This window comes from Fusarium odoratissimum, assembly GCF_000260195.1.
Source record: "Fusarium odoratissimum NRRL 54006 unplaced genomic scaffold supercont1.9, whole genome shotgun sequence".
Classification (NCBI taxonomy): domain Eukaryota; kingdom Fungi; phylum Ascomycota; class Sordariomycetes; order Hypocreales; family Nectriaceae; genus Fusarium; species Fusarium odoratissimum.
The window spans coordinates 240,215-267,689 of record NW_022158695.1 but is presented as its reverse complement, the minus strand read 5'-3'; the positions used below and the strand labels follow the sequence as shown (position 1 = coordinate 267,689).

Sequence of the window (27,475 nt, the reverse complement as noted above, 5' to 3'; positions counted from 1 at the left end):
GTGATCATATTCCATGTGAAGAAGCATTGGAAAAGAGCCGCCAAGCCGTCTTGGCTCTGAGATTAGCAACGGCGGTTTGAGCTGGGCGGGTTCCCTTTAATTTCGCCGCCAGGGGTTTTCCTCAAACATTCCGAGTCCTTGTGGATCGGGATATTTTGATGACCCATGATCAGCTAACTCCAGTTGTTTGATGTTCCATTGTAATGTCATTGGGGGTCTTTTGTTCCGCGGATCTCAATACTCAGCCTTTGGTGATCTTTTGCTTACTCTACTTTACTTTACTTTACTGAGTATTTCCTATAACAATAGGAGTCTGAGGTGAGGTCATTGTTTGACTCGGCGCGTGGTTGGACTTGTTGAAGTCATGCAGCGGGTGTTCCTGGAACGGTTTTAAGGCTTGTTAGTGGCTGGGTGATGCAGGGGTGTTGGCGGGTGGTGGGCAGTAACTTTGAACTCGATACAAGGGCAACGGGAATTATCATACGCGAGTTGACCTTGAAACATGATTATTCAAACAATTGTCATTGATGATCGATCCTCACAATAGATTGTTCGCCCCAATCCTTCTCCGTTCCGCGGAGCATCTTCAAATAGAACAGAATACACAATCACACAGCCCGTGTCATTGCATCAGACCGATACAGCTCAGAGAGGCGGCGCAGGGCTGGGCGGATTCTTGGCAATGAGGCAGAGGGAGAAGAAGGGCAACGCCTGTAAGAAAATGGTGGCCCTTGGCTAATTGATGACTGAAGGAATGAGAGAGACAAGCTTAACTATTACTCTTAAATATAATACGAACCATGACCTCTTTTCTCTTACTCTATTTCAATCAATACCCTTGCCTTGGCTGAACGCAAAAGCACGGATCGAGAAACCGTTGACGATACGGATACTGCCAATTAAACTGACCACCCCACACTGAATCCTTTCTTTTCCTTTCTTCTACATACTCATATACCCATCACAACCTCGACCTTGTGTTTCTTGATTTTTCTTTATTCCCTTGTTTTCGCTTCATTTCTTCTTTTCGGGGCCAGTTTCTTCTTATTTGTACATTGACTTTGGCATTTATTCATCTTGGACCACCCTTTCGCCGATTCGATCACCAATTCATCGATACAGCACAGCAGCAACTCGAATTGTTCGCTTCCATTCCTTCCGAAGCTGTGAATAGATTCCGTCTTCTTATCGCTCATTTATCCGCCCGAGGCCGCTGCCATGGCCATTTCTTCGGGCTTCGCCCTTTTGCTGGCTGCCAGCGCCGCATTGAATCCCGTCGCTGCTGCACCTTCTAGTAAGTCGACACTCTTCGCGAGCGCGCATGTCGCTTCACAATTGTCGTCGTCGAGCGCATGGAAGCTGGTGTGGCGCGATCGCATGCATTTTCTTACCCAGATCTTGGGATCGCGGATCGGAGCTAACGTGATCCGATCGCAGTCGACGACGCTTTTGTCGCCATCTCCAATTCAGATTTCTCTCCCCGATCAGTATCAAAACGAGGCACGCCTCAAGCCCCCGATGGCTACGTCCCCTCCAAAGTCGACTGTCCGAGTACACGACCGACGATTCGAAATGGCTCTTCCATCTCGAGCATGGAGCGCGATTGGATCCCGAAGCGTCGCAACGAAACCATCTCCCCTATCCGAACCCTCTTGAAGCGTCTAGCGATTCCCGGTTTCGACAGCGAGGCGTACCTCAAGGATGCTGAGACAGATCCTACTGCCCTTCCTAATATTGGTATTGCTATCTCTGGAGGTGGCTACCGTGCTATGCTTTGCGGTGCTGGTGCGCTGGCAGCTTGGGATATTCGTTCCGATGGAAGCGACAAGGATGGAAATCTTGGTGGTCTTCTACAAAGTGCGACATATCTTTCAGGTCTTTCCGGTGGTGGATGGCTTGTGGGCAGTTTGATGATGAACAACTTTACTTCTGTCCAGGAAAGCGTGAACTATCCCGGAATTTGGCAGTTGGAGAATTCGATCCTCGAGGGCCCTGAGAATTACTCTCTTCTCCAGTACTACAATACGATTTTCGACGCCGTCTCCGAAAAGAAGGATGCTGGTTATGAACGATCTCTGACTGATTACTGGGGCCGTATGCTGTCGTACCAACTTATTAATGCAACAGATGGTGGTCCCGCATATACATGGTCTTCAATCGCCGACGATCCTGACTTCTCTGAGGGCAAGGCCCCTATGCCCATCATCATTGCGGATGGTCGTGCGCCAAACGAGACTATTATCAGTCTCAACGCGACCAATTTCGAGTTCACCCCCTGGGAGCTTGGTTCCTACGACCCCGTTCTTCAGGGCTTCGTTCCTCTCAAGTATGTCGGTTCAGAGTTCGATAACGGCAAGCTACCAAAGGACAAGTCCTGCATTGCTGGTTTCGACAACGCCGGCTTCGTCATGGGAACTTCTAGCAGTCTCTTCAACCAGATTGTTCTGTATCTCAACGAAGACGACAACAACTACGTTCCTGACGGTGTTCCGGATATCGCAGTCGAAGCCGTAACCTCTGTTCTCAAAGCTATTGGCTCTGACAACAACGATATTGCTGACTGGACTCCTAACCCCTTCAAGGGCTGGAATGACGAGAATAACTTGAGCGCCGAATCTGAGCGACTCACTCTCGTCGATGGTGGTGAAGACCTCCAGAACATCCCTTACTATCCTCACATCCGAAAAGATCGTGAGGTCGATGTCGTCTTCTCCTTCGACTCCTCCGCCGATACCGATTACGGCTGGCCCAACGGCGCATCTCCCATCGCCACCTACGAGCGCTCTCTCACCAACATCTCAGAGGGCTCATCATTCCCATCCGTCCCCGGCAAGAACACATTCCTCAACCTGGGCCTCAACACCCGCCCAACTTTCTTCGGCTGCAACGCAACCAACATGACCGACCCCTCACCCCTCATCGTCTACATCCCCAACTACCCATATGTCTACTCCTCCAACATCTCCACCTTCCAAATGAGCATCAACACCTCCGAGCTCTCCGCCATCATCGAGAACGGCTACGCCGTAGCTACCATGCTAAACGGCACGCGCGACAAGGACTGGCCCGTCTGCGTTGGCTGCGCAATGCTCTCTCGCAGCTTCGACCGTACAAACACCACTGTTCCTGACAAGTGTCAGGAATGCTTCACGAATTACTGCTGGAACGGAACTCTTGATGAGAGAGAGCCTAGCGAGTATAACCCTACTTTCATCGGCGAGCAGATCGAGGTGGAAAGCTCAGCGTCAAAGGCCAGCAGCGCTTTTATCGCTATTGCAGCTATTGCAGGATTTATGCTCGCCATTTAAAAATGAATGAAAAGTAGAGGAAAAGATGATATATATATATTTGCTTATGGGAGTACCGCATTGGAGTTTTGTTCTATCTGAAGCGCCGTGATCTTGAGGACATGGATTCATGAGGAAGTTTATATAGGGGTTGGATAGATGATGAGTCGGAGACTCGTCTTATTATTTACTCGGAATTCTCCATATTGGCACGATCTTGTGAAGTTTATCGTGACGTTTAGCCTTCGGTATGCAGCTTACCAGACTTGCGATTTGCAGGTACAATGATATGAGGACCTTCTCGAATGGACCTCACCGTCTACTAAAGCTCATTGAGGGCCGTCAGCAACGTCGCTCTATGTTGACTACGCACAAGCTATATACTTGTTGTTTGCTCCCTCATGTAATGTTATCTAGGTATTTGCTATTTCGCCTCTGATCAGGTCTCAAGCTCTTAGATGCAGGTGGATTCACACGACAACTTCTCGCGACACTGGTTCATGCTCAAAAACACTAGTTCTTCCTATCCATAACTTTTCCTTCATTAACTCATTACTTATTCCTAAATACTCTAAGCAAAGGTGACATCCTTGCCAGTCTTGGCACTCTCAAAAACACCCTCAATGATCTGCAAAACATCCCTCGCCTCAGATGCCTTCACAGGAACATCTTCCTCCTTCCCACTCTCAACAGCCTTACCAAGCTGAGCATAGAAAGCCTTGTAGGTAGGTGTCTCAATAGATGAGATAGTCTGCTCCTTAGCCTTCTCGTTATCATCAACGACAACCAGCTTATACCGAGCAGGATCCTCCTTTCCAAAGTCCGCATCAGTAGCTTTCGCACCAGCCTTGAGTGCATCCTCTTGTGTGTCGAGACCGAGCTTGCGGAAACTTCCCTTTGTGCCGCGGACCCAGAAGCGAGGCTGCTCGAGTTCGGCGCTGAGAACGCTGATGCGGATGTTGACGAGGAGACCGTCGGGGTAGGTAAGTTCTGCTGAGACACCGTCTGGGTTCTCAAAGTCGAACTTGCCCTCGCGTTGAGAGAGAAGACGGCCGTGGACGGACTGGGGCTTGCCGAAGAGAACGTAGGCTTGATCGATGAGATGAGTTCCCAGATCGTAAAGAGCGCTGCCGCCTTGGGAAAGGGGGAGGTCTAACTTCCAGTTCTTAGAGGGCACAAGACGATAACGATCAAAGTGGTTGTCGAACTGAATGATACGACCAAGAGTTCCCTCAGAGATAATCTTCTGAAGAGTAACAAAGTCAGCATCCCATCGTCTGTTCTGATAAACAATAAGGAGCTTTCCGTTCTTCTTGGTAATCTCAATAAGCTTATCAGCCTCAGCAGAAGTAGGAACAAAAGGCTTCTCAGTCAAGACATGCTTTCCAGCCTCGAGAGCAGCCTTTGTGAGCTCAAAGTGGTTGTTGGGAGGAGTGCTGATGACTACAAGATCGACTGCAGAGTCGGCGAAGAGATCCTTGTAGTCTGTGTAGTGCTTGATATCGGGGTAGTCAGCAGGTGCTGAGTTGCCCTCTTTGGGGGAACGTTGAACGATTGCGTGGAGTTTGAATTGGGGAGTTTGAGTGAGGAAGGGGATGTGGAAGATTTTGGCAGACATGCTATTGAGTGTCAGCTGATGATATCACGAAGAGGTTGATGGAACCTACCCATAACCCACGACACCGACGTTGAATGTCTTTCCGCTCATATTGACCGACTGTATTTAACTCGACGTTTATTTCTGAAGAATATTTCTCACGGCGGATGTTCTTGACTTTTATAAGTTATGAGGGAAGTTCTCACCATTTCTCCAAGAGCCTCCACAAGATGAATTCCGTCATGGGTGCGGAGTCGTTCCCCACGGATGCTTCGCCATTCTTGGAGACTCCGGACGAGCTGAACGCCACGATTGGTAGAATACAGTGGATTTGGCCGAGAAAGTCGGAGATGTAGTGAAGGTCCAAGCGAGAAAGTGCGGTTTTCTTAGTCAGTGGCTCAGTCTTTTATATCTATTAGCAGCTATTTACAAGATGAGAATATTTGTAATCTGAAATGGCGTTATATGAGTCTACTTTTGTTGAAGAGATTTCGTTATGATGCGGAGTGTCCGTTTTGGGTAATTTTCGAGCATGATGAGCTGATTTACACTGGTCGGTCCGAACACAATCATCCATCGGCATCTTATCATGATAAGGCCGGACAGTGATAAAGCGGTTGAAATTGACGCCGAAGATTACGGACCCGTTTCTCTTACTATGGCTCCGTGCCGGACTCGACATTTCTGCGTCTCGCGTCCCGATGTGGGTCTCCGGACAACGCTTCAAGTCCGGCCAACAACCGAATCGCGAAGTCCAAAAACACCAAATTATAAAAAGTCACGATATATCGAATTAAATAGTATAGCAACTCATCAAACCATTCAATAACAACAATGGCATTCAACAAAGTCTCACAATTTACAATATTCCGTGGCCCCGGAAAGCCTAACGCTTTTACGTGGTCCCCCTTCGTCATCAAACTCGAAGCTCGTCTTCGCTTCGCTGGCGTGTCCTACAGGGTAGCCGAAGGATCACCGAAAACTGCACCAAGAGGAAAGATCCCATACATTGAAGCTGAAGGGGAGACTTTGAGCGATTCGACATTTATTATCAAACGATTTATCGATGAGGGTCTTGTTCCTGATCTAAATGCAAGTTTGACGCCTGTTCAGAGAGCACAAGATCTTGCATTTAGAGCTCTTATGGAAGAAAAGGTTTACTTTTACGGTACTCGCGAGAAATGGTGCGATAATTATTATACCATGCGCTCCAACATCTTTGCTTCTATGCCGTGGCTTCTACAGGTCGTTATAGGATATTTGGCAGCTCGTGCAAACGCAAGGACCGCGTATGGACAAGGAACGGGCCGTTTGACAGACGAAGAAGTTACAGAGCTGAGAGAGGAAGTTTGGGAGAGCGTTGAAGTTTTACTAGCGGAGGCGAGGATGCGGAAGAAAGGCGATGGACCGTTTTGGGCTCTTGGTGGTGATGAACCTACAGAGGTTGATGCGACACTCTTTGGGTTTATTGCCTCGTCGTTGATTTGTGAAGCGTGAGTTACTCTGTTGGTGAGTTTGGTGTTATGCTAATGGTGTTTTTTAGAGCTCCGACTTCAGCGGCTATTATGAGGAAGCATTCGAGTTTGGTGGAGTATGTGGAGAGGATTCATGAGAGGTATTTTCCTGATTATGAGCGATGGGAGTAAAATGGTGTTGCGGGCATTGCGTGAGAGTTGAAGGGCTGGAGGTATAGAACTTAGATCCCTTGGTGTAAAGCATCAGCAAGCAACTTTGCCAGTTCATTGCAGATAGATCTCAACTAGATTCATCCAACCCAAGAATCGGGGGTGCATGCCAACAATTCTCATCATGAGTTCCTGCATGAAATCTCCAAAACTTGTAAATCATCTCCAACACCGTCAGCCAAGTGCTCCAATCCTACCTTGCATCACAGCATGTTTCATCCCCATATTCTCGAATATCAAGGCTCCTCCAAAATTCGACGTCAGACTATCTTCTCCATGAAACCAATCCTCAGCGAAGCTTGGAAAGGGTTGAAATGACGTTGTCCAAGTTTTTGAGCTCTTTTCCCCCCACCAAGATGCAGGGGTTCGAGGGTGATTGGTGGTAAATACCCCCTAGCGAATCAAGCAAGATGGGAACTCCCCGTGCATGTTGGTGATGATTACCTTACTCTCAGGAACAGTCAACTTCAGCGTGAGGGAGGAAACTTCATATGCTTCAATTGGCCTTTCAGCCTCGGTCTACAGAATCCTTTGAAACTCAAAGTCAAGTTATAGCTCAGCCTTCTCCTTACATTTATTAACGGAGATTCGCCGTGTCTCAAAAAATTCACCAACCAAGGCAGATCTACCAACCAACACGACATGCAGAGTATGTGGGCATGCAAACCCGAGCTGAGATGGTTGCATACAGCTATTTTAATCGCTGCAAAACCTCGTCTGCCCCTGGAAAACACTCACTGACTACGCCGCACAACCGCTCATTGAGGGTGTGGTGTCGGTCGTCACCGTCGTCTCATGGTGCAGGAGGTGGGCATATAGTTGACGATGTATAAGTGCATTATGAAGATTGAGATCTCTTGTGCTACATAACTTATCCACGCCTCATCAGTTCAGCTTACATATGTTCAATGTGTTTAATCAGATCTTGAATCTCATGATTTTTAATGGGAAATGCTACCGCGACGGTTCGTCTCTCATGCATGTTCGCCAAGTCGGCAACAGCGGATATTGTCCACAATTATTGCGATCAGACCATTCGATTCCCTCCCGCGTAAGAAGATCCCGCTAAACAACATTTTCTCCAGATTCTTTGCTCAGCTCCTCCTGTACCCAGCAACACTCCTCCATAATCCACGTAAATTATTCCTGTGCTGTAGAGCCTGCTAGAAAAATCGGACACTTCCTTTGCCTCGCATGTGAGCCTCGGCGTGGCGGTCGAAAAGAGCGGTTAATTCGAGCGCATTTGTCCAGTGTAGGAAGGCAGTTGGTCAAGATCCCTGCAAGTCTGACAGGGTCCCCTTTTATTCCCGGCTACAGGGGTGTGAGTGTGTGTTTTAGTGGGTGGTGGTGGTGTACGATGTGAGATGCGGGGGAGTTTGGGACACCGTGCACTGAGGTCAAGCTCTGATGAGTAAGGAGAGGAAGAGAGATCAGGCATTGACTTTGAGAAAGTTGGTCAAAGATAGAGGAACTAGCGGTCAATTTGTTGTCTAGTAGTAGACCAAGGCATGTCAAAATCTTAGAGTTGTACTGCAAATAATGGTACTATAGTAGTCAATTGACCTACCATCAACTCAACTCTAGTCACAACTGTCAACCCATTAGCATCTTTTGTTCCTGCATCATTGGCGTCCCATCCCCAAGTTTTTTGCCTGCCTTGCAATGAATGATGGTTGCCTCACCATCAAACCTGTTTTCTTCGCCTCTCTTTTCCCTCTTTTTATTTAGTTCCTCCTCTTTCTCTTCGGCTTTGCCGCTCAAGTCGGGCCTAGTTCCAAGCTCCCCCATCAATCGGCCCTCGGATACCCTTGTAGTCCAGCATGTGACTTGGCCAAGTCCAAGTCCAAAGTCCCCGTTGAAGGATTCTCCTAATGGCGTCAACTCACTGCAACTGTTACAGTACATATTTTCTCTTCTCCAATGCCAGGTATTGAAGCTTTTTTACCCCGGAGATCGTAATAATAAATCTCAATGAAAAAAAGGGGAGCATTGTCCAATATCCGGGGGTGGATCGAAATCTCCAGCTTTTTTTCTGCTTTGATGAACTAGACAGTTCGTCCATGTTCTTTTTCGAGCTCAATCTCCGAAAAGTTCATTCTCAAGAGTCTGAGAGAGAACCGAGAACTTCACATGCCCTAGCGCTATACCCATCTCCGCATCTCGCCCCCGGACTTTGGCATCACCCCTCGTCGATCTATTCGGCCGTGTGTATCGAATCCGGAAGCCCGCCCCGCTCTCACAACGGCATAACAAAAGCTCTTACACGCCCTCAGTTAGTTACCACAGCGAGAATAGAAACCCCCGTGGCTAGCACCCCCTCCCTGGTAAGAGTTCCCTGTCCTTCTTTGAACCTCCCATTCGTCCACTTCAGCTTCCGGCTCGTCGCAGCGTATCCCGACCCCCCCGAGTCCACTCACACTAGACTCCAGAAAGGACGAGGATCAGAATCAAGAACAAGAAGTTGACCTGCAAGTCTGCAGGAAAAGAGGCTGGTCTTTCCTGTAATGGTTAACGGGCAACGGCACCGTGACGCTCTAACCAAGTCGAGTTGACTTGTTGATTCCCTTTCCAATCTTCAGATACATAAAGCCTCTTCTCATCCATCTCTCAAGCTTCCTTCTTTCTTTTCCTCCTCATCCACTCGCTTCCATTGGACCAATTCAGCATCAGCTTCAGCCTTGCCTCTCTACACTCGTTGTGTCTTCTCGCATATCAACAAGTTTATCAACTTAAAGACAACCAAGAACAACCTTCAAAATGAAGTACTCTTTCGCTATTGCTGCCCTCGCCGCCGCCGTCTCGGCTCAGTCCCTCGGCGACGTTCCCAAGTGCGCTATTCCTTGCCTTGACGATGCCATCGCCAGCAAGACCAAGTGTGACAAGACCGATCTCACCTGCGTCTGCAAGAACTTCGACGATGTCCGAAGCGCCGCTACCTCTTGTGTGATCACCAAGTGTGGTTCCGACGTTGCCATCAGTAAGTTTCAAATCACCAATACCTGATAAGACATTCATATACTGACTCATCTCAGACGAGGTTCTCCCCGCTACTGAGAAGCTCTGCGACAACCCCGAGGCCGGCAGCGGCTCCGAGGGGTCCTCCAAGGCTGACACCACCAAGGCCGAGACCTCCACCAAGGTTGTCGTCACCACCAGCGCCGTTGCCGTCGAGACCACTGCTGTTGAGACCACCGCCGTCGAGACCACCACTGTCCCTCCTGTCGTTGAGAGCAAGACCACCGCTGTTCCCCCCGTCATCGAGACTCCCACCACCAAGTCCGAGGCTGCCGGCAGTGCCACCAGCACTCCCGCTCCCTCAGGCGTCGGCGAGAACAGCGCTGCTGGCCTCAAGGGTCTCGGCGCCATGGCCATGGCTGCCCTCATGGCCCTTGCTCTGTAAATGGAGTCAATTATGAGACGCCAATTTTCCTCATTGTGAAAAGACTACTCAGTCTGCACATTGAGATGAGAGGCATTGTTACGAGTTGAAAGGAAAGTGATGAGGAGGAATGGGATATGTGTACATGGGAATTGGATTCGGATTTGTGATTGATATCACGGGTTAATAATTAATGGTCTTGAACCACCAGAATATAGCAAATATACCAGTGACACTTGTCTCATTTCTCTGCCCTGATTGATCGTGAATTCAAAACTGTAATCGAAAGTCATGAATCAACAAACTGAGACAGTCAGAATCATACCACCCAAGTCGTGACCACAATCCTCATCATTCGAGTAAACACTCACCTTCTAGAAGTAGCCCAAGCAAAAACATGACGAGTCATCTCCAAGTAAAAGTGGTCGACGTCTGTCGCCGTTTCTGGTAGCACCGGGGCCCGAAAACCTTACGCGGCCTCATGCGGGGAGTGCAGCAAGCGATGTCACGCCGTAAATAGACAAGGCCAACCATTCATTATGTGGTTGATAATATAGTTTCGATCGAGATCCAATGGAAATCATTTCTATTATGCATAAGTTCGTGGCAAACTTGTCTAGTCTTTGGGGTCAGCTTCGTGATGTTCAGTTATGGGCCAATGCTCACTGTACACGTCTATTATTGTTTGTCAAAAGGCCCTTGAACAAAGGACTGGGCCCCGTATTCTTGACCCAAGTTTGTTTCACCTCGTTTCACTTCTTGGCTGCTTCGATCTCTTCGACCCAACCGCAGACTCTTCTTGCAACTTCTAAGCTTGCGTCTTAACTTGTTAGCAACCGCCGCAAGTGTTTCAATCGTCAACTTACCCTCTCTCGTGCAAAAAGCGTGAGGAATATCCCCTTCATCCTGCACAATCCTCGCTTTACCTCCTCTCTTCTCCACGATGCCCTCCCTCTCGGCATCATGAATCCAGTGATCTTTCTTGGCATAGAACAAGAAGAATTTCGGTACTCCATTCTCTTCTCCAGTCGCATCCCATAGATCATCGTTCCATTTCTCCTCAGTTATCATCTCCAGCTCCGTCAATCCCAGATGAACTGCCTGCAACACGCCATCTCTGCTCTTCAACCATCGTGCAGTGATGTCTGCGCTCGCAGGCGTAAAGCCCAGAAGACGTTGAACGATCCATGTCACGCTTGCGACACTCAGAAGACCAAGGAGAAGACGTGCGAGTAAACAAGCTGCAGTGTCGAGGAAGGGAATGAAACGACGCAATAACTCGAATTGTACACCATTAGATGATCGAGCGAGGTGCGTAAGCGTTGGACATATCAGGAATCCATGTCGAAGCTTCAGATGCGGTGCTCTCTCCGGATTCTTCATATGGCGATGGAAGATCTCAACAGTGATGAATGACCCGACAGAATGGCCCGTGAGAATCACAAAGTCGTAACCTTTTCCTTTAGCCGCAACGATGTCGTACATACCCTCAATCTGACCCTCCAGATCCCAAGGTTTGTTTTTGGAATTGAAAGGCTCATGGTCGTCGTCGCTGAAGCCGAGCAAGTTTGTGCCGTAGATGTCATAAGCAGTGTCCGTTTCGATCTTGTCCAAAAGCCCGCGTACATGGCTGAGGAAGTCGGTGTAGTATTCAATGAGGCCCGGGTTACCACAGATATAGTGAATGAGCGCTTTTTTTGGAGCTCCTCCAGAGCGCTCTGAAGGCAGCCATATTTGAGGTGCCATTATATGTTGCTGAGTTTGGTAAATGTTGAAGTGAAGCTGTGATAATAGAGATAAGGGATGACGAAATCTATCGGCGGAGTTTTCGACCAACCCGAGCTACCCGGTAGTCAGATAACGAAACTTGGCAACATAAATACCTATCCACAGCGTTGGACTGACTGGTGTTTAATTCATACATTTATATCTAGAAATGACTTCTAGTTTAGGTAACCGGCCCTAAGTTGGGTGTCAAATAATGTTTATCGTGGTATTGTTGCACCAAGTTTCACTCATACATCCTTCATACCATTAAGCATATTCGACAGTCATATTCGTTACGGCACTCAGGTTACTCAATCATTAAACAGTAGGCCAAGCCAAACCAATGCATCAAACCAACCCCAAACTCCAACCCATGGCTAGCACCATGCCTTGAAACCATACTCAGGAGCGACTCTAGAAATGCTTCAGCCAATTCTTGCAGGTTCCGGTCATGCTCGTGTACTATCTATCCTACCTCAAACTTTGTGAGTCTTGCGAACTTCTACAAGTCCAACATTCTTCTTGGTAACTGCCGCCCAAGTCGGCATGAACTTGAGAAGCTCGTCAAGCGCTGGGATCGTTCCAGGCGTGTTAGCATCACTGTAAGCACAACTGACAGTGACTTCGAGACGATCAGCTGCTTGTTCCGCTGACCGCACTCTTAATTCGTGGTCTCCCTGTGAATCGATTTCCTTCCGAGTCGCGTCCTCCAGCGCAGAAAGAGCATTTCGCTCATTCAGATACAAGTTCAATGTCCAGGGTCGATCTCGATCGCGGCGCCAGAGCTGGACGCTGCTGAAACCCTCTGAAGGGAACTTTCCAAAACGAGGATCTCGTGAGCTTGCACCATCCACAGCGAATCCATAGATGGGTCGTGATGTGCGAACATAGCAAAGCCTCGAGTCAATGGCATCGATTCGAAGTCGTGCTTTGGTTCCGTCGCTGCCATATACCGTCTCAACTGAGATCAAATCATCCGGAGTTTTATTCCTGTACAGTCTGGGCGTCAATGACGAGGCATCGTATTGGCAATCTGATAGATCACGTCCAACAGCTGGCTGGCACTTGATCTCCTGACCCAAAGTGCTCGGTAGGGTGCTGATGACAGATCGCGCATACTCCTCAATTCCTACGATGGAGACCGTGTTGGTGCCGTTATCCAAGTCGATGACTTGTTGGAAGTAAAACTTGAAACGGTTACTATCGGAAAACGGGAATGCGACCAGGTTGTAGATGAAGGTGCCGGCGAAAACACAAAAGAGGAACAGCGGAATATGGTGAGTAACACGGTGGATGAAAGGCGTGAGCGGGAGCAACAGGAAGATGCTCAAAATGCCCAATGACAGGACGGGAACAAGGAGGCTACCCCCATCAGTACCTGTCATCTGGGTAGCAGACATCACCACCAGGCCAATGTTTCCAAACAGGATCACAGGTACGGGAGCCAGAAAGAGGAACTGGAGAATCCAAGTCCACGTAGGAAGGCGTCCAGACCAGCTCTGCTCATGCTCGAAAGGCTGGTATCGTCGCATACTAGGCGGAGAGGGCGAGTTTTCAGCAACCGAACGGCGGTATGTGTTGGCAAACGAGGTCGGGGCGTTGGACCCATATCCTGATTCACCGGCCCTAAGCGGCGTAGTCTCGGTAGCATCATCAGATCCGTCCTCGTCATCCTCCGCCTCAGCACGAGCAGGTTCACTCTCTGTCTGGGGTCTCGATTCATGCTCATTATCGCGGCTAGACACATCTCGCGCCTGATGAGCGTCGTGAAGCTGCATGGCAAAGTCATGCTTTCCAAGCAACGCGAACTGCTCCAAAAGAGAAATGAACAGGGCAAGGAAAATGGCCGATTGGAAGAAAACGGTTGCATAAAGAGCACCAATGTGCATACGGTCCTCTGCCACAGCACACACAACTTGTACACCCCAACCGAGGGCAAAGAGCCACATCAGAACAAAGCCTCGATGAAGTGCACTGGGGCGAACAAAGCTGGCTCCACGCATGATGAGCCAAAACGAGAAGTAAAAGATAGAGAGAGTCATAGACCACCTGAAAGATATTAGCTTCTGATATCCCAACAGGAAAAGCCACTTACACAGCGTATCCACTGCTGTAAATAATCAACGGATTGAACTTAGCAATCAGAAGAGTAGATGCAATAGTTAGTGCTCCAGCAAAAGCAAGGGCGAATGGAAAGCGGAAGAACCCCTTCCAGCCGCCCAACACAACTGGATCATCGTTAATGTCATGATGCATCTTGATATCTCTTGCAAAGAAGTAGTATTTATCCTTGCGAGCCAGGATGTACGTAAAGGCAATTAGGATCAGTGGCGTGGCGACAAGAAGTGTTAGAGACCATGCAAAGAGTCCTCTAAGCGCGAACACGGCCCACGCAGCGCCAAAGATATCGAACCAGACACCCTCGGCTTGCTTTCCGTTCTGAGCAAGATCAGAGTTGCCATCGGAGCGGTCACCGTTGAAGATGGTGCCAGTCGTCTTCGACAGGTGCTCAGTCGACGCGAGAGCAGCTGAGAGCATGTGCCAAATGCTGTTAACAGATGTGTGCCGTGTATCGTCCTGGTTGGTATGGTACCGAGCGCGAGGCTCATAGAAAGCAATGTCAAGTCCTCTTTGTCCGTAGGCATCTGCAAAGATCTCGTAATCGGTTGCGCTCTTGATCACACCTCTCTCGAAAGCATTGGCAGCAACGACGGATCCCAGCGGATGAGGGCTCTTGGAGTAGGCCTTTGCAGCCTGCAAGTCAGTGGTACGGAAAAGCAGCGCACGGCCTCCAGCTCCAGCGCCTTCAAGGTTGACGAATGTGTGAATAAATAGTAATAAGGGGCTGTAACCAAAGGCTCTGGCGCCAAGAAGCCCATCCTCTTCGGCGTTGTTGAAGAGGAGAACAATACCGTTCTTGGGTTGGCGTCCTTTGAGTGTGAAGTAACTCAAAAGCTGCAGCATCGACACGCAGGACATACCATCGTCGGTAGCACCATAACCGGTGGAAACGCTGAAACATTGTCAGTTAAAGAAATGCAACATCTTGTTTTCACGTACGAATCAAAGTGGCAGTTGACAAGAACACCGCCCTGGCCACGGAATTTCTTGTACTTGGATTCATCACGCCACCATTCACCCTCGGGATCGTCTTTGCCGTGGATGTAGACATAGTAGTTGTTGCCCTCAAAGTACTGTCCCAACCATGTTCCTTTGGAAATGTTGGAGCCCATGCGCCGAGCAGTGTTGTAAGTCCAGGAAACGTTGGAAGTCCTGTCATCGAAGAGGGTTGCTCCACGAGGCTTATCCTGGGCTGAGACCAGCGAATCTTGATTCTCCATAGAAGATGTTCTACTCATGTTAACGATATGCGCGTGAGAGCGCGACTGGGACTGACCTCGAGTGCCATTCTACACCACCAATCGTTTCGGTAGTATACGACATGTCATTGCGATCGAGAATCTCCTTGGTGCGGTTAATGAGGAACTCGCGTACTCGGTCATTTTCGTGACTGTTGTAGGGATGATAGGCGCGAGTAATGGTCTGTAAATCGAGCCATGCCTCGGTCAAGTTGAGACCCTGATACAGGGATCGATCAGCCGGAGCTGAAGGAACAGTTTCGTGGACCCAAATAAGAGGAATAAAAAGAGCGAGATATATAGCAGTCGTCCAGAACGACACAGGCCCTGGCCGGAAGGCAAGAGGATTCTTAGCCCTCATGATGAGATGATGATTTGGTTTGAATTGAAGCTGAGGTAATCCTAGGTGACGCGCCCACGTCAGTGCGTCGCGGAGTGGAAAAAAAGTATAGGTGAAAAGTATATGACGATTAAAGTTGTAGGATCATGGTCAGGTCTTGAATCAGCGCGTAGTAGTGCAAAGGCTGAGAATCACGAAGAAAAGAGCCAAGAAGATGGAAGATAAGACAAGGCAGTTGAGGGAGAGTACGAGACGGAAGAGGGATCTAGTTAGATCAGATGACCCCCGTCATGAAAATGAAACAAGAAGGCACTGCACAAGACACCTCAAGAACGCGACTTCTTCAAGGCGTCGTAGTCACCTCACTCAAGTGCACCAAAAACTGAGATATCGTCGAGTACTAAATTGAGATGAAGTTTGTAGAACTTGATGAGCCAAAGTGAGGCAACTGTTGCTGATTGCGTTGCTTCCATTCCCTTGTCACATGGCCCAAGCTCCCTGTTCCGGTAGGTAAAAAGATACGTACAATGACGCCAGAACCACTGCAATGCGGGGTCTACGCATGTATGAGCTGCATTAAATGAGTTTACGTGCATAAACAGGGCATTTCACAATTGGAGACTTCTTCAGCAAGATCACAGCAATAGGAGGGACAGATCATAACTAAAACGACTCAATTATCAAGTACAATTTGCCTACGCGATTAGTTCCTTGCTTTAATGATTTATCTCGCAAAACACAAGCTGAACATCAAAGCTCGTTGATATGAAGCAATGAAACGAAGTCTCATATTGCAGTCAGTGGTTAGTTTGCTGCCACGTTAGAAACGATCGCTTATCCTCCGTTGTCGGTGTCCGGTTATATAACGATTCTTAAACTATAGTCGATGTTTAAAGCTGTGTCAGAAAGCCTCTCAGAACCAAAAAGCCTCGTTAGTCTGCTCATTTAAGCACCAGGAGGTGGAGGAGGTGGAGGCTGATCACTGGGAGGTGGTGGCGGGGCATCTCCAGAAGGCGGAGGAGGAGGTGGTGCAGCGCCGGCATACTGCTGAATGAAGGCGTTAATGTCTCCAAGGCCTGGGGGAGCACCAGGAGGAGGAGGAGGCGCACTGCCAGGAGCACCAAGACCAGGGGGAGCTCCCATTCCGGGAGCAGCCCCGTAGGCACCGTAGCCAGGATAACCAGCATACCCACCCTGAGTTCCAGGAGCCTGTTGCGCCCATGGAGCAGCGGCACCTGAGGCACCTGCGTAAGCTTGTCCGTAGTAGCTATCACCACTGTTACCGGCGTGATGATCTTCGTTGCGACCACCGCGATCTCTAGCCCAGGGAGCTGCCGATCCACCTTCGTTAGAATCCTGGTTGCGGCTGCGCCATGGTGCAGGACCACCAGTTGGACCTCGTTGCCAAGGCTTCGCGTCTCCGTTGTTCTGAGCGCCAGGGCCGGCCTCGATACGCGCAGGAGCTCCAGAAGACCCTCCACCAAGCTCTTGCATGAGTTGCTAATGTGTGTTAGTATTGTATAAGTAGGAAAAATAGCGGTTTTCTTACCTCGTATTCACGGTCAACATCATCTCCACCACCGATACGACCAGCAGGGCGAGCGCCAGCATCGTTGTTGCGCCAGCTAGCACCACGCTGTCGGTCAGGACAATCGCGCGCCATATGACCAGCGTTGCCACAGACGCGACAGATAATGCTCGCAGTGTAGTTTTGTTTCTCAGGGCAGTCGTACTTGCGGTGACCGATTTTGCCACAGTTCTGGCAAGCCTGGTTCTCGTCGTCTCGGAGGGTACCGTTGAGTGCGGCGAGTTCTCGGAGCTGGTTTCGCTTGAGTTCGTTCTGGCCTTCAGGAATGGACGCAGCCTGGACAGTGTTAGTATAAATCTTGTGGGGCTTCAGGGTAGACTTACAGTCTCAATGACGTTGTGGATGAGCTTCTTAGCCTTGTTGACCTTCTCTTCGGTATCGGCCATGATGAGACAGTGCAGATCTTCTTCCTGGTTGCTGGCGTGCGCGGCATCAGACCGACCCTTACCCTCCTTTACGGAGCCCTTGCCACGAATGGCGATCTTGGCGCCTGAGTCTCCCTCCATTTTCTTCAGAGTATTACCTCGAGGTCCGATAAGTAAACCAACTTTAGTACGAGAGAGCTAGTGTTAGTGTCTGATTTGCAAAGATTAGATGAACGTGTAAGGGTTAGTCCATTCGATGAAGGACCAGGCCTCCAAACACCACCGAGGGTGTGATGGTGAGTCTGATCAAACTCCAAAAGGAAAACAAAAAACAGGGGGATAATTTTGGTAAGTAGGGTTAAAGGGTTAGCAATCATACTGAAGTTAATTTCCGGATAATCGTTAACAGGAACATAGACCTTCTCCTGAGTCTTAGTAGGCCTACGATAATCCTGTGGCGGGTGGTAGTTAGGAATGGTCTTCATGGCTTTCTCGATAAGCTTGTGGCGCTCATCTTCAAGCTTCTTTCGATATCGGTACTCTCGTGTGTTGATACGTCGACCGTGGTTGTCGTACTGAGGAGCGGGAGAAGGCGATCTGTCATTAGTTAGCAGTGAAGGAGATTACCAGGAAAAAAAAACTTACCGATCGCCGTCAGCTGGGACGACATCGTCGATGCGAAGCTTTTGGGAGATTTCCTCGATACGCAAATGCAGTGTGTAGGCCTCAAGCTGTTCACTTGTCATGTTGGACAAGATAGCAGTGGGCAAGCCCATGAGGCCAGCCGCCTTGTTCTCGGATGCATCACCCCATCGGTTTCGCTTCTTTCGTCGTCGAGGTCCATCAGCTTCGCTGCGAGGCTCGGGATCGCGTCCACGCTTCAAGTCGCGATCGACTCCAGCGTTGCCATTAAACTCCTCCTCCTCATCTCCGAAGCGACGCTTCCCGAGAGGGATGTTGTTGGAACCGGTGATTCCTTGGCTTCTCCACGACATTTTCGAGCGATACGCGATCAAACTTCTGATGCGCTGGGAAAAAGGTATATGATGGTCCAGAAAAAGACCTGGACTTTCGTTGTGGATGTCGAAAGTTCAAAGTGGGTGCCTTGGTGCTTTCAAATGATATGGGGCGATTGACGGGTCGGTGAAACACTCAGCCGGAGACCCACGTGACTTACCTGAATCAGTTGAAGACGAGACTAGCACTGTGACCGAAGGAAATGAGGAGGTCTTATATAACAGTGAACAATTAAAGTTCTTCTGGGAATGGGTATAACAACGGCGTGAATTTTGCAGTTTTATTGGATATCATATATGTATAGTTTATGCTGCTTCGAAGTGTGAAAACAAAGCTTGAATGCTGATAGGAGGATGCCTCAATCATTCTATTGACATATCAGACAATGTTATCGACAGTACCAGGCCACAGCGTCCTGCAATGACAGCCAGAAAAACACCAATGTGTGAATTCAATAGTATCGGAGTGAGCAAAAGAGGATTGATCAAAGTCTATATCTGAAACCGACAACCTGCCAATCCGTCACATCTGATTCAGGGTCCGAGAAATCTCCATGCCCCTGAACATCCCCTCGTACAACACCCCCTAAGCCAGCACTTCCAACGATACCCTCTTCTCTTGTTCGTCTTTCATTCAGTCTTTTGAGATAACTTCTTAAGCATATAGCACAGACTGTAGCCAGGCTGTAGCAGACAGTGATAGCCTTGAAAGCAGTCTCGTACAGTGGATCTTCGGACTTGAGGAAGAAATGTGGCCCTGCCATGTTTCCAACACAATATGTGATGAACAGCATGGCTGTTATGGTCATCTTCTTAGTAACCCCTCGATAATTCGATTGTACTAGGGCCATGTTGAGAGGCATGGCTGCAGATCCGCTCGAGAGAAGGAAGTAAGCGAAAAGATGGATGCCGTGAGGCACATTGTCTCGTTTGTAAATGATTCCACTGCCAATGACACATGGTATGATGACACCAACGATCAAAATGCAGTTCAGCGTGCGGAATCGGCCAGCCAGGTATCCGCTTCCTGATATGATACCTGCTGATAGAAGTGAGTAAGGTATGTTGATGAGTGTGGATTGCAAATTCGTGAATCCGAAAGATTCGACCACAATATTCGCGAAGCTTTGTGACCCGCCATTTGGAATCTGCGTGAATAACTCAATACCCACGATGAACCAAGATTTGGGGTCAATCAAGCACTCACGGACCTGATCCCATTTCCAATTCGTATGTTCAGTCGTACCAGTACCGGAAGATACCACACGCTGTGCCGCGATTCTTCTCTCCTTTGGCGTGAGGAAAGCAGCTTTAGAGATGTTGTCTGGAAGAAGGAAAAACAAAGGTATTGCCCACATAAAAGTCGTGGTGCCTAAGATGATGTACATCCACCTCCAAGGTCGTATCGACGCTCCATGGACATGCCCAACTGCAAATGCAAGCAAACTGGCCACCAAGCCCCCAACAGAGTTCCCAGAAAACCAGATTCCAACACGAGTCGGCATCTCATCGCGCGTATACCAAGTTGAAGTCAAAAACATGAAACCGGGCGTTATCGTGGCCTCTGCGACTCCTAGAAGAAATCGCATGACCAAGAGGCCACCGAAGTTATGGCATGCCGCAGTGAGTGCAACGACCAAGCCCCAAAATAGTGTGTTTACTGTGAGATATTTCCCAGTTGGAAGGCGTGCAACGAGAACAGTTGTTGGATATGTCCATAGAAGATAGCCTAGGTAAAAGACGCTGCCGACCCAGCTGTATTGCTGGCCTTTGAGATTCTGCAATAATATCAGTGGTGAAGGGCTGGGATCGAATGGTGGACATACAGTATCCTCTCTTAGTCCAAAAACAGCGGCGCTGGATAGAATGACCTTGTCCATGAAATTCAACATATAGGTTATGAACAGTAATGGAATGATGGCTCTGTCAATCTTGGCCAATACCTTGTTTGCCTCTTCATCGTCGATGGTGTTCCCTTGAGGCAACAGGGTACTGCCGGCCGCAGAAGGATGTCTATGGCTATTTAAGAGCGGAAGGTTTGGATTGTTGTCGACTTCATGCTCTATGAAGCCGTCTGGTTGACCGTCAAGCGATGATGAAGCATCTCTTCTGTCGGAGGTGTTGGTTGAACATGGCTCATTCATCTCTGCTCTTGCAGGATGGAGTGATAGCAGAAAAGAGATACACACTGAATTAATCTATTTCCATAGCTTTATTGGCATGAGAAAATTTCAATCTGCACTTGTTTCTGAGAAATGATAACTGTTGAGGGAACACAAAGTTACGTCGTGGTCGAAAGATAACATTCAAGCTTGCAGGTGCGAATAGCTCCCTGATACTGTGCTGAGCACGGACAGGAGTAAGTGGCCCAAATTGCATAAATGATTTCGCCTTGATCAGTCAAAGCAGGCATGGAGATATTTCTGAAATTGATGAGAATAGTTTTATTTAACTTCTGGTCCAAATGATTGTTGTTCAAAAATTTCCAAATAATCAAACCGCGGTGTCATGCTATCCTCCTACATGCCTATTTTTATATCAAGTCGTCGATGCACCTCGATGTCTAGGAGTAACGCGTCTCATTTCCTGACTCTCGCTAGTGCCTATCGAAAAGTCAACCTCGTCTGCCTGGTTCGATCCCCGCGCCTCATTTACAATGCCCAAGTGTGCTTCCTGATGATCTTTGCTGAGATGATGCGCTTTCATAAAGAAACCGAGCAACAAGCCAACGCTGGAGAATGCGGTATACTATCGAGGATCAGTATGAAAGAGGAGTTAGAAGTCGGTCGATTTTCGTACCATTACCCACATCTTGTCAATAGCATTGAAGAATGCTGTCCTCACGACAAGTTGCGACTCTGTCGGTAAGGTCTTGATCAGATCAACGCTCGCAGACGCAGATGCACCATTGAACAACCTGGCAAGGCCGGAACCCAGACTATCTTCAAGAATCTGATATTCACCTTTCATTTCGTTCTGGAACAGTACCCCGCCAATGACAACGGATATCGCTGTGGCCAGTGTTCGGACAAAGCCCATCGCCGTGGTCGCGGCGGCAACGTCCTTGTGCGGCACAACAGCCTGAACAGACAACAAGGGGCCTTCAAAGTTCAAGCCAACCCCAATTCCTGTCAGTATCTGAAAAGAGATCAATTTTGCCCAGTTCATGTTAATGTCTAGGCTGATCATTAGGCCCATTCCCAGTGTCATGATCATTAACCCAACACGGGAGACAAGGAGATACTTGCCACTGAACTGGATGTAGACTCCAGTAAGAGCAGCAGAAATTGAGATGGGCAAGATGAAGGGGAGAAGATACACACCCGAGCGCAGTGGGCTCGCTAGAAGAACTGCCTGAAAGTATAACGGTAGGTAATAGGCGACACCAAGAAACACAAACGCATGGAAGAATGTGACGGCGTATGCTGAGGAGGATGAACAGGTCTTGAAGAGATGTACTGGTAGAACAGGAAACTCTGCCAACTTCCACTCGTTCCATATGAATAATACGCCAGTGACCACCCCAAAAACTATGAGAGATACCACTTTTGCAGAGTTCCAAGGCTCGTACACGCCGCCAAGATAAAGACCGAGCAGCAACATCAAAGTCCCTCCTATGATGAGAAAGCTGCCGGGCCAATCGATGGCTTTCAGACCTGCCCAAACAGGGGTGTTGGGAGATGGGAGTTTGAGGGTGAAGACCAAGAGAACAAAGACTGCAGCGGTGATGGGTACTAGGGATATCAGCTACAGCTCGGAACATCTGTAATGGAAACTTACAATTGATCCAAAAACACCATCTCCAACTGGACACTATTAGTAAGAATACCTTCCAACAGACACAACCTTACTTCAACCGATCCGTAAACGCGCCTCCAAGTACGGGACCAATCCCAGACGCAACGGCCCAGATAATCGATGTCAGTCCATAGTATAGCCCCCGGTCCCGTTGTGAGAACATATCGCTGATACAGATATTCACCAGCGTCTGCATCCCAGCAGCGCCCAATCCTTGAATGGCCCGCCCAGCGATAAAGATATCCAGGTCATCAACCAGAGCACAAATAAGGCTACCCGCAAAGAATATGACATTGGCGACGAGTAATATAGGTTTTCTACCCCAGATATCGGAAATCTTCCCCCACGGTGGTGTCGAGGCAGTATGGGCGAGGACAAAAGATGTGCCTATCCAAGTATAACCCGAATCAGATGCAAAATGGGCGGCGATGGTTGGAAGTGCGGTTGACACAATTGTCAATTCAAGTGCGGCAAGGAAGACACAGGCGCAGAGTGAGGACATCACTGTTGCGATCTGAAGCAGAGTCTTCTTCGATTTGGTACTCTGGATGCCGGGTTCATTGGAGCTTGAAGCGTCATGGTTGTTGCTCAAATTATGAATCGGCGTTTCTCGGACAGGACGGTGTTGATTGCGAACTTGGCATGTCTCTGAGTCCCTGTCGTTGATATGAACATCGTCAAGTTGTGTAATCGGCGTGGATGGCCCCGGCGCCTTGAAGGTTGTTTGTGACATTGCTGTCGTGGAAGTCGGACATTGCAGATTCTTGTCAGGTATGAGTTACGAGGAAGAGAAGAAAGGGTATTTATATAACAGAAAGTCCATGAATGATGACATTGATTCCGTCGTGACGTTCATGCTAGTGGTTCGTTTCCTGTCAAAGGACCCTTGCCCATGGTGTTGCTGCTAGTGGATCCTTCTCTGAATGCGATCGCATTCGAGGTTCCACCAAAACGGGATAATAGCTGGGGTAAGCGCATTCCCACCACAAGGGTCCTCGGTGCTTCCCTTCATATGTTTATCCTCACAACCTGCGTCGCCAGGTTTTAGCATCTTACGCACTCGTTCTCATTAGCCTTTTCTTTTTGTTCTCCCGACACGATGAACCTTGGCAACAAAATCAGCCTCCCATGTTCAGTGATGCCGCCACACCTTTATCCCATGTCAACAAGATGCGCTAGGCGATGCGACCCCCAAGAGAACTGGCTGGTACATCACGTGTGAGGCTTCATGCGTGATAACACCAAGTCCTACATTTCAGGTTCTTGGCATAGGCAATCTCCCGGTATCAGATAGTGTCGCCTTCTTCACAAGAACCGAGCCAGCTCGCCCGGTATGTCAGACAACAAATCTGACGTCAAAACTTTACAACCTCATACTCTCTGCTCCCTCTGTACATCTTTCTGGGAACGTGCAACATGCCTCAGATTCCGACCTGAAGTTCTTCTCAGCGGCGGAGAAGGTGTCCCATCGATGCCACAGCATCTTCTCTTCACTCCCAGCCGTACTGATGTTCTATCCGCTGCCTCGCAAGGCTGCCACTTCTGCTCCATCATCGTTGGAGCTGTTGTAGGATGCACCGGAGATCATGGTGATCGGCAGTTCTCTGGTGACAAGAATGACCCTGTCTATATCTCAATAGCGATGTTGGACACAGATGCTGGTACCTTTCTCCTTACGTTGTTTCCCTGCGAAGAGTCAAAGATTTTCAGTCATGATCAAATACTCAGCGATTATCCCTTACAACTGCGCCCAATCACAGGTATAACTTATTGGGTCCTTAGATTCTCTGGGCTAATCCATTTCAGAGGGTTACGGAGGCGTAAAAGCTGACAATCAACACCTTTTATCGACGCTGCAGTCAACAACCTATTCCGACGCAACTGCTGACTTCATCCGATCTTGGATTACTGAATGTCAGAGTACTCATATCCTGTGCGGCGACGACCTTTTGAGCCTGATTCTTGGTTCCACGGAAACAAAATCACGACCCCGGCGCTTGCTAGATCTATTAGCCTTCCAGGACGTCGAGAAAATACGAATTATCGAGGCCAATGATGACCACACCAAGGAATACTGCGCCTTGAGTTACAGCTGGGGATTCAGTAAGCCCTATGTTATGACGTCGTCTAATTTCGCGGCGTTTCAGAAAGAAATTCACGTCAAAGATTTGCCGAAACTAATACAAGACTCTATTCAAGTCGTTAGGGGTCTCGGGTTTAGGTACTTATGGATCGATGCCCTTTGCATAATGCAAGATGGAAGCCAATCTTCTGCAGCTTCGGACGACTGGGTTGACCAGGCAGGCAAGATGAACGACATCTTCGGGAACGCAGTTGTCACCATCGCGGCAGCCGAATGCTTTGATGGCAACTCAAGCATGATCGTGCCGCGAAATCCGTTGAGTCAACTATCTTGTCGACTGGACGCGAGCACGAATCTCTACTATGAAGTCGTTCCATCATGCACTCCACATTGTTTGTTACACCCTTTCGATAAAGCGCGCTTTCACCTCGATACCAGAGCATGGGTTTTCCAGGAGCGAATATTGTCGCCTCGGACGGTGCACTTGACTCGCAACTTCGTTCATCTTGAGTGTAGGACTGAGCTCCGTTGCGGAGCTATGGGAGGATCTGACGCATGCTATCACAGCGGCGCAATTGCCAAAACAGATTATCAAGTACTTTTTTCCATGTTTGGACCCTACGGGCTTGATGAATCTGCCCAAGACGCATTTCTCTCCTTCTGGCATGGGCTCGTCAGGAGATATTCGACTACGAATCTGAGCCGCAAGTCAGACTTGCTGGTTGCTTTGGCTGGTCTTGCAAAGCAAGTTCAGACAAAATCACAACTCACCTGGTCATTTGGGTTATGGCAAGAGTATCTCCTCCGAGATATGCTATGGTATATCAGGGGAGGAAGAGGCGCGCCTTGTCGTGAGAGGTCGCCGACTTGGTCTTGGGCCAGCATTGATGTACAGGGACCGCAGATCATTTATGAGCCCGCCGCACGAGTTTCTCTTCTCGCGGACATCATTGGTCTGCCAGATGCAACAGACTTTGTACGCCGTGGTCTACTGGTAGATGCAACGAAACATTGCGTCAAGGTTTCAGGCCTGTTACGACCTGGCGCTCCGGATTCGTTAAAATATGGTCAAAATTCTGCTTCTAGCATGAACAAAGATATTCGTGTCCATAGGAATTGCCAAGGGATACAACATATCCACCGACAATGCCCATTTCACCCAGACTACGACCTCCCAAACAACATCGAGTTGTACAGCTTACTTATAGCTCGTGCTTCGGGAGCTCAACAAAGAATGGGCTCTTCTCAAAGTTCAGATACGCACGTGGGGATTGTTCTGACGCATTCCCCAGAACATGAACGCCGATACAGACGCGTGGGCTATTTCCACATTGACATTCAGGAGGTAGATGATGATGATCAAGGGATACCATGGATTCTGGAGAGCTCCAATTTTGTTGAAATAGAGGTCATCTAGCAGACACCTGACAAATCTCAACCGAGGCGGTGTAAAATACTCCTGATATACCCCTGTTGTTCTGTCACTCGACCTACACGCCTACTTGTTGGCTCAAACCATATTAGTGCTTCATTCAATGACTCATCAACATATCGAGATGCTTCCTGTAAGTGTCGTAAACAAGTCTCTCGATCATTACGCGTGATTTCAAAGCGTATCTGCTCTATTCTGCCTAGGCCCTCTAGAGCAGCGTAGCGCAACTTGGCCCTTGGAAAACCACTGAGTTGTTCAGCCCGTTCCAAAGCCATCCTGTAGTACGACTCTGCGCCGTCTAGATCACCACCATCTAGGTGATCATCTGCGACATTGGTGACAGTCCAGACAACGTTTCGTGCGAATGGTCCATAGAACGATTCTTGGTTCCGCAAAAGCTGAGCGCGGCGGTATCCACCTTCAATACGGTCTCGACCGTGGTAAAGGCAGTCACAAAGTCGCTCCTCGATATAGAGACGATGCCAGGTGTGGGGAGACTTATCGGAGAACACTGCCAATGCGGCCCGAAGACTCGAGATAGCCGTGCACTGCAGTAGCCCAGGTGGCAACAAGGTGAGGGACACCAAGAATTGGATGAGAGGGGAGGGTGTCCGTAAAGACGAAGCCATTGCTGCCGAATACCGGAGTAGGCATGTCAATACTTCCTGTGCATTGCACGCCGAGAGCTCACAAACGATGGCTAACAGTTGGGCAAGACTCATTGGATGGCAGTCTGCGAGAAGAGGCTGAACAAGGTCAAAAGCTTGATGGAAGTGTGGAAATGCGCCTGGGCCTCCACGCATCATCTGTGCTAGGCCTTCTTGCATGCGGTTCCCGAAACGTCCATGTGTCGTGAACTGATGAACCTCAGGCTCTGGATGTATGTCTTGGCTGAGGTAGACTCCGCAGTAGTCAGTTAGACTGGCAGCTGCCTTTTGCTCGAGGGTGAATATAGGCGTGGGAATATTCACAGGAGACATTGACATGGCCACACTGCTGGCTGAGGATAGCGCAGCGAGTGTTGAACTACCTTCGCTCGTACCCTCCACAGGACTATCTCCCTCTTGAAGAAGCCTGACAGCTGGCTCTTCTTGGGACACTGCAGCTGAACGACACCAATGAATTGGGTTCTGTATGCCCTTCCGTCTAAAGTATCGCAGGATCTCATGCAACGGGACATGGCGTCCTCGGATCACGAACCAGGGTTCTGGGACTGGCCACGACGCAGGGTCTGGATCAAGTAAGCGAAGAGCCGCAACCATGCCGTGAAACTGGTTGTTTCTTTGCAGATTCCATTGGCTGATTCGAGCCCTGATCATGCGCGTGTTGACCCAGTATCCTAGCGATTTCAGATGATCCCTGACCTCTGCCATAGAAAACCTGCGGTCGTGGTAGAGCTCTTTGACGAGGGGTCGCAGACGAGACCAGTCCTCGCTTGATGGTATCGTAAGAACCGATTGGGGATTTACGAGGGGATCCATTAGGGCGACTGATTTAGGAATGAAGGCATGCAGAGTCTGTGATGGATGGATATTTGGATATATATGCATGGGCGTTTTGTAGTTAGTATATTGGCGTTCCGTTTAATGGGCTAGACCACACCATGGCTGTCAAATGTCCGGCCCTTCCCATTCCATGTCTTAAGCAGTGAGGGGCTCAAGGGTCTTTCAGCACTTGGAACCCCTCGCATATTAGCGATATGCAGGTCTAGTGATCCAGATGTCCGAGCAACTTGTCACGACGCATTAGTCTGATAGCTCATTGGATACCCCTCAAAGT

The 27,475-nt window shown here is 48.9% G+C and overlaps 11 protein-coding genes across 16 annotated transcripts; 4 read left to right on the top strand and 7 right to left on the bottom strand.

Annotated features, from left to right (window-relative positions):
- Positions 1–515: 515 nt before the first annotated feature.
- FOIG_06450 (lysophospholipase) lies at positions 516–4,002 on the top strand. Its single transcript, XM_031205525.1, has one exon. It carries the CDS (start codon positions 1,593–1,595, stop codon positions 3,306–3,308), a length of 1,716 nt encoding a protein of 571 aa, XP_031064249.1. The 5' UTR covers positions 516–1,592; the 3' UTR covers positions 3,309–4,002.
- Positions 3,627–5,360, bottom strand: FOIG_06449 (oxidoreductase). The gene is made up of 2 exons (XM_031205524.1): positions 4,955–5,360; positions 3,627–4,906 (listed from the first exon to the last, which is right to left on the bottom strand). The coding sequence occupies exons 1-2, from the start codon at positions 4,993–4,995 to the stop codon at positions 3,859–3,861; spliced, it is 1,089 nt and encodes a 362-aa protein (XP_031064248.1). The 5' UTR covers positions 4,996–5,360; the 3' UTR covers positions 3,627–3,858.
- FOIG_06448 (uncharacterized protein) lies at positions 5,349–6,904 on the top strand. Its single transcript, XM_031205523.1, has 2 exons — positions 5,349–6,377; positions 6,428–6,904. The coding sequence occupies exons 1-2, from the start codon at positions 5,719–5,721 to the stop codon at positions 6,528–6,530; spliced, it is 762 nt and encodes a 253-aa protein (XP_031064247.1). The 5' UTR covers positions 5,349–5,718; the 3' UTR covers positions 6,531–6,904.
- A 1,225-nt stretch (positions 6,905–8,129) lies between these two features.
- On the bottom strand, positions 8,130–11,779 carry FOIG_06446 (uncharacterized protein). Of its 3 annotated transcripts, none has more exons than XM_031205519.1 (4): positions 10,815–11,779; positions 10,615–10,768; positions 10,320–10,564; positions 8,130–10,252 (listed from the first exon to the last, which is right to left on the bottom strand). In XM_031205519.1, exons 1-2 carry the CDS (start codon positions 11,692–11,694, stop codon positions 10,701–10,703), a joined length of 948 nt encoding a protein of 315 aa, XP_031064243.1. In that variant the 5' UTR covers positions 11,695–11,779; the 3' UTR covers positions 8,130–10,252; positions 10,320–10,564; positions 10,615–10,700. The 3 variants fall into 3 exon arrangements, with proteins under 3 accessions (XP_031064243.1, XP_031064244.1, XP_031064242.1); XM_031205520.1 differs by having other exon boundaries at positions 10,620–10,768; XM_031205518.1 differs by having other exon boundaries at positions 10,320–10,768.
- FOIG_06447 (uncharacterized protein) lies at positions 8,220–10,204 on the top strand. 2 transcript variants are annotated; one of them, XM_031205522.1, is made up of 3 exons: positions 8,461–8,893; positions 9,314–9,546; positions 9,602–10,192. In XM_031205522.1, exons 2-3 carry the CDS (start codon positions 9,327–9,329, stop codon positions 9,967–9,969), a joined length of 588 nt encoding a protein of 195 aa, XP_031064246.1. In that variant the 5' UTR covers positions 8,461–8,893; positions 9,314–9,326; the 3' UTR covers positions 9,970–10,192. The 2 variants fall into 2 exon arrangements, with proteins under 2 accessions (XP_031064245.1, XP_031064246.1); XM_031205521.1 differs by having other exon boundaries at positions 8,220–9,546; positions 9,602–10,204.
- Positions 11,780–11,852: 73 nt separating the features above from the next.
- On the bottom strand, positions 11,853–15,860 carry FOIG_06445 (uncharacterized protein). Of its 2 annotated transcripts, XM_031205517.1 has the most exons (5): positions 15,113–15,860; positions 14,776–15,066; positions 13,811–14,728; positions 12,191–13,764; positions 11,919–12,129 (listed from the first exon to the last, which is right to left on the bottom strand). In XM_031205517.1, the coding sequence occupies exons 1-4, from the start codon at positions 15,433–15,435 to the stop codon at positions 12,192–12,194; spliced, it is 3,105 nt and encodes a 1,034-aa protein (XP_031064241.1). In that variant the 5' UTR covers positions 15,436–15,860; the 3' UTR covers positions 11,919–12,129; position 12,191. The 2 variants fall into 2 exon arrangements, with proteins under 2 accessions (XP_031064240.1, XP_031064241.1); XM_031205516.1 differs by having other exon boundaries at positions 11,853–13,764.
- Positions 15,861–16,028: 168 nt separating this feature from the next.
- FOIG_06444 (branchpoint-bridging protein) lies at positions 16,029–18,472 on the bottom strand. Its single transcript, XM_031205515.1, has 5 exons — positions 18,013–18,472; positions 17,747–17,964; positions 17,326–17,549; positions 16,964–17,278; positions 16,029–16,914 (listed from the first exon to the last, which is right to left on the bottom strand). Exons 1-5 carry the CDS (start codon positions 18,360–18,362, stop codon positions 16,360–16,362), a joined length of 1,662 nt encoding a protein of 553 aa, XP_031064239.1. The 5' UTR covers positions 18,363–18,472; the 3' UTR covers positions 16,029–16,359.
- A 215-nt stretch (positions 18,473–18,687) lies between these two features.
- On the bottom strand, positions 18,688–20,681 carry FOIG_06443 (uncharacterized protein). Of its 2 annotated transcripts, XM_031205514.1 has the most exons (3): positions 20,210–20,681; positions 19,591–20,161; positions 18,688–19,531 (listed from the first exon to the last, which is right to left on the bottom strand). In XM_031205514.1, exons 1-3 carry the CDS (start codon positions 20,525–20,527, stop codon positions 19,197–19,199), a joined length of 1,224 nt encoding a protein of 407 aa, XP_031064238.1. In that variant the 5' UTR covers positions 20,528–20,681; the 3' UTR covers positions 18,688–19,196. The 2 variants fall into 2 exon arrangements, with proteins under 2 accessions (XP_031064238.1, XP_031064237.1); XM_031205513.1 differs by having other exon boundaries at positions 18,724–20,161.
- Positions 20,682–20,806: 125 nt separating this feature from the next.
- On the bottom strand, positions 20,807–23,089 carry FOIG_06442 (uncharacterized protein). Its single transcript, XM_031205512.1, has 4 exons — positions 22,235–23,089; positions 22,164–22,189; positions 21,183–22,117; positions 20,807–21,131 (listed from the first exon to the last, which is right to left on the bottom strand). Exons 1-4 carry the CDS (start codon positions 22,912–22,914, stop codon positions 20,922–20,924), a joined length of 1,851 nt encoding a protein of 616 aa, XP_031064236.1. The 5' UTR covers positions 22,915–23,089; the 3' UTR covers positions 20,807–20,921.
- Positions 23,090–23,193: 104 nt separating this feature from the next.
- Positions 23,194–27,401, top strand: FOIG_06440 (uncharacterized protein). Its single transcript, XM_031205510.1, has 2 exons — positions 23,194–23,941; positions 23,988–27,401. The coding sequence occupies exons 1-2, from the start codon at positions 23,515–23,517 to the stop codon at positions 25,679–25,681; spliced, it is 2,121 nt and encodes a 706-aa protein (XP_031064234.1). The 5' UTR covers positions 23,194–23,514; the 3' UTR covers positions 25,682–27,401.
- Positions 25,519–27,331, bottom strand: FOIG_06441 (uncharacterized protein). The gene has a single exon (XM_031205511.1). The coding sequence runs from the start codon at positions 27,244–27,246 to the stop codon at positions 25,699–25,701; it is 1,548 nt and encodes a 515-aa protein (XP_031064235.1). The 5' UTR covers positions 27,247–27,331; the 3' UTR covers positions 25,519–25,698.
- Positions 27,402–27,475: the final 74 nt, after the last annotated feature.